The sequence below is a fragment of the Pteropus alecto genome, unplaced genomic scaffold (genome assembly GCF_000325575.1).
Source record: "Pteropus alecto unplaced genomic scaffold, ASM32557v1 scaffold484, whole genome shotgun sequence".
NCBI lineage: Eukaryota > Metazoa > Chordata > Mammalia > Chiroptera > Pteropodidae > Pteropus > Pteropus alecto.
Window position 1 is genome coordinate 996,507 of NW_006435778.1, and position 4,679 is coordinate 1,001,185.

A 4,679-nucleotide genomic window follows, 5' to 3' on the forward strand; every position below is an offset into this window, starting at 1 on the left:
ATTCTTTAACCAACCCTATTAAGTTCCACTATCTACACTTTACAGATAGGAAAGCTAAACTCAGAGAGGTAAGTCAGTTGCCCGAGGTCGCATTAACACTTACTAGAAACCTACAGGCTTTCCTCCAGCTATGCAAGTACACTGGGGCTTGTAGGAGGAGGGAGACAATTCATGGGACACTCAACTTTATTCGGTTCCTATGCCTGACATATACCATCATACATTCCCAAAACCAGAAATAGAGGAAAAAAGTCATCAGTTTGCCACAAGCAAGGAAAGGAAAGACTGAGTAGGACATGTCTAGAATGAGGATAAGTCCTGGAAAGCTTAGGAAAATAGGTCCTCCTCTGCATACATAGTTCAAAAGTTCAAAACAATTCACATTATGTGTCCAAAGACCAAGATCCCTACCAGGGCTCCATTTATTCCCTACTTTTTTAAATAGAAAAGAGTTCCCAAAGCTTTTTCATTCATTCAACACCAACTTGGCCTTCCTAAATCTTTTCTAGTCCACGAAAGAGGAGCTGGTATCGCCAACAAAGTCTTTGGTAGACATCCTTTAAGCACTAGTAGATGGCCTGGAAATCAATAAAGAGAACCAGTATACACATATACACAATGGTTCAGTTATATTCAATTATTAACTATTAAAATACTGCCTCAAAGGAGGAAATACAAAATGCTACCAATGTAACTGCCACAGGCTCCTTACTGGTCTCTCCACCTCCAGTATTGTCCCCTTTGATCCACTCTTAACACTAAAATCAGAAGAAATTCCTAAAACACAAATTATCAGTCCACTGCTTAAAACCTTTTAATGGCTTATTGATAGTCTGATCCAGGGGTTGGTAAACTATGGTCCACGGGCCAAATCCAGTTGCCACCTGTTTTTATAAAGTTTACTGGAACACAGCCATGCTTATTCATTTTTGTATTACGGCTGCTTTCATGCTGTTAACAGCAGAATTGAGTAGAGTTGTAACAGAGAACCACAAAGCCTAAATATTTACCAGCCTTTTATAGAAAAAGTCTGCTGACCTAGTCAATATTTTTTTACACCCACCATCTAATCCTAAGATCTTATAAGGCCCTGTCCTCTGCTTACATTTCCTGTTTCATTTCTCACCATATTTTCTTGCCCCCTTCCCACAGAATATTGTTTCAATTACCTTGAACTTCAGTTTCACAAATTCGACAACGCTCTGACCTTCACACTTGGTCCCTCAAGTTTTCATCTAATTCTAGATGAGGTTACTTCCTCTGAGAAGCCTTTCCTGAGCCCACCAGTCTGTGTGAGGGACCCTTCTGAGTGCTTCCAGAGCACCTATACTTACCTTATTATAGCACTCTCAGAGTGTAATTGCTTCTTTACTATCTGTCCTCCCATGAATTTGTAAGCTCTTTGGTGTCAGGGACAGTAACTATCTTATTTACCACCACAATCCCAAGACCTAGAGAAGTGCCCGGCCCTTATTATTGAACACAGAGTTTCTGAGATCCTGAATATCAATCATCAGAGTCCACCTTTTTGGCTAGCCCCGATTCTTGTAAAATGGAGACAGGCTGGGATTAACTATCCACCCAAAGCTGACCCACAACCCAAACTAAACCAAGACCTCAAAGGCCATGGTCAAATGTATTATCAAAAGCCAATTGAATGTGTTCTATCCTACTGTCTAAAGATGTGTATTTATCAGGATAAAGAACTATTCCAGCTCTATTCAAACTTTCTGAACCTAAAGTAGTTATTCATGCAATGCCCACAAAGAAATCATAAGAGAACTTGAGAGTCTGGATACTCCATCTCCAACTCTCACACTTCATAGACTTTGGGTAAGTTTCAGTAGTCTTTGAGCATATGGCGTCTTATTAGAAAAAGCTACAGAAAAATACAATCTGCACCCCTACCCCTCACCCTCCAAGCCCAAATACTCATAAGGAAGAAGTCAAGCCATACTTGACCATGCAACAGGATTCTCACCTCTCCTTACTTCGAAGACGCCAAGGTTGGTAGCTGGGGATACTGAAGGTTCTGTGAGAGCTGGAAAGCCCCAATGCTGTGGATAAATACACATCTCTGCAACAAGTCTATTTCAATACAAAGGATCAAATACCCAAGGGGCTGCTATTTAAAACAATTGAAAGACCACATTATATTTGAACTCCTAAATTCAAACTACTTTGGGATAACAGCTATCTATGTGTAAGGACAGTGCCTGAACAGAATTTTCAAAAACTACTAGTACTATGCATTTTTGGAATGATGAATTTCATGTTCTCTAGTAGCATACTTTTCTTCCCACGGAAGCTTATTTCCTAGAAACATTAAACATTTACAATATCTGAGCTTAGAGTGAGAAAGATGGCTATGAAGTGATGGCTCTCTGGATAATACAAGAATTCTAGTCAAGAAGTGGTAACTAACAAGGCTGACGATATTCAGAACTCAGGAACTGAGGCCAGGATTGGAAGAAGGGTTGGTTGCCACCAACCCACAAGCCATGTTGCAAATGGCCACATAGACCAGGGAACACTTGCAGGATACCTCCAGGTCTACCTCAAGTTCTAAGAAAGTAAAAGTAACCAAGTCCCAAGAGAAATCATATATGGACACCTATCACACTTATCACCGAATTCAAATCTTCCAAAGGACTACAAGTTGTAAGAGAACAGTGCCCTTTGCACAAAGAAACAGCTAGGTTTGGAACCAACCTATTCCTGTCTACCACTCTACACATTCAAGAATTTATTCTACCCAAATACTCTGGGAGAATGCCACTCACCAACTTACCCCACCACAAAGAAAACATTTTTCAAAATGAAAGGAAATAAAAGCACTTTTATTTGGAAATTTCAAGCTGGAAGGAGAGCTCTCAGCCAAGTTCTATGACCTAGCTAGCCGATTATTTACAGGATCTTTGGGCAGGAATTGTTAATGAGCTTTTAATTTGGAGTGCTTAAGTTGCCAAAGTGCTCTGAGCTCCAGTGAAGCACCACAGAATCCATAAAGGAAACCTTATCAATCACTTCCTGGCAGCTCCCTTCCCCCACCCCCCATCTCTGATGAAAGGCAGCCAAGTGGGTTTCTAACCAAGATCACAGACACACACATTAGTGGAGTCACACTCCAAGTCCCTGTTTATAAATTGGCTTTTAAATGGTAGGGGATTCAGGTATAATATACTTAAGCTCCAGGCATGAACCCACTAAAACAAGGCATGCTGTGTATGATAAAGTCAGAATAAAGCAGAATTTGATGAAGCCAATTTCTGGTAGAAACTCAACAACCAAAAATCATTCAACCAATCACAACCTACTATAGTTCAAACAGTGTATAGTCTTTAGCCAATGGGATTCGTGGATTTTTTGCCCTTCAGCAGGGAGACTGATAAAATGTCTGACAAGAGCTAATATCCTGGAAGGGACCAGAGACCTATAGCAGAGGCAATGATAGACACTTTCAGTTTGCAAAATCCAGCCCTAAGGACAGAATCCAAACCCCCAATGAGGGACCACATTCAGCATCTTCCAAGTCAACAAGAAGCAGTTATATTTTGCAAGAACTCGCAGTCAAGCCTTAATCCAAGTTCACGGTAAGAAAGCACCTGTTGCTGCAACATTTGCAGGAACAAACAGAAAGCTAGCCCGATTAGGCCCCTTGTTCATTCATTATCTACTACTATACCTGTACAGATTTACAGAGGTAAACTGCTAATACTGTGTGTATGTGTGGGTGTTGGGGAGAAGAAAAGGGGATATCCTATTTACTATCTCCTTGGTGGGTTTCTATCCTCTCTGGTCAAACCTCTCTTCTTCTTCCCTGGTAATCCCATACAGGAAGTCAGCGTCCTTAATCGCCTACCCAGTCTGTCTTGCAAAGCCCTGCCCCGCTCCCTCTCCACCTGAACGTAACTCAGTGGATCATGCACCCAGGGTGAGCACATGGGCTAGCACCCTAGGATGCACAAACTGCGCGCCGCGACCCTCACCCCGCATGCATCAACCGGGGCCCAATCTGGGGGCCCACTCCGCATTACCCACCCCGGGGTGTTGCCCCCAACTCGGGCCCATCCAAGTCCAGGGGAGAGTAAGGGTTGGGGCAGGGGGCCAGGAGACCAGCACTCCTTCCCAGGGCCGCCCCCGCCCCCCATCAGCAGCAGGAGAGGCTGTCGCCATGGCAACGCCCCCTCCTCGGGGCCAGCGCGGCAGGCTCCCTCCAGGTGCAGGCCCCGACGTCTCCCTCGGCCTCAGCAGGCGCTCAGGGCAGTCTACGGCCGCGGGCACGGCCCGCGCCGACTGCGGCGCCGTCCAGGCAGAGGCAGGGCCAGCTCCGCCGCTCCCCACCGCCCGTTCCCCGCCGCCTCAACAGCGGCAGCCAGCACCACGAGTGCACAACACACCGACTCACCTCCGCGCACTCTGACCCCGGCCGACGCGACCGACGGGCGGACGCAGTGGCCAACCGCTGAGCCTGCCACCGGCTCCTTCAACCAATGGGCCGCAGGAGGGCGGGGCTTCTTCTCCCCAAAGGCTCACTCTCCCGCCGACATGCGCGCTAAGGTGTGTCAAGATGGTGACTCCCAGCAGCTGGCCTTATGGGACTTGTAGTTTTGAGGTGGCACGTACTCTGAAGACAGTAAAGGAGAGGGCTCACTTCTGATCCACGATAGAAATTTTTT

General features: G+C 45.4%; 1 protein-coding gene across 12 annotated transcripts in view; it reads right to left on the minus strand.

Moving 5' to 3' along the window:
• ERI3 (ERI1 exoribonuclease family member 3) overlaps positions 1 to 4,479 on the minus strand; it is a 126,391-nt gene extending 121,912 nt beyond the window's left edge. For 4 of the 12 annotated variants that reach the window (XM_015588976.1, XM_015588977.1, XM_025046416.1 and 1 more), the window contains exons 1-2: positions 4,042 to 4,396; positions 1,982 to 2,057 (exon numbers count right to left, since the gene is read on the minus strand). In XM_015588976.1, coding sequence (XP_015444462.1) covers positions 1,982 to 2,057; positions 4,042 to 4,176 — 211 coding nt within the window. In that variant the 5' untranslated portion in view covers positions 4,177 to 4,396. Of the gene's footprint in view, positions 1 to 1,981; positions 2,058 to 4,041 lie in introns of all 12 variants that reach the window. The other 8 variants (XM_025046420.1, XM_025046417.1, XM_006911409.3 and 5 more) reach the window with 8 other exon arrangements.
• Between the last annotated feature and the right edge of the window lie 200 nt (positions 4,480 to 4,679).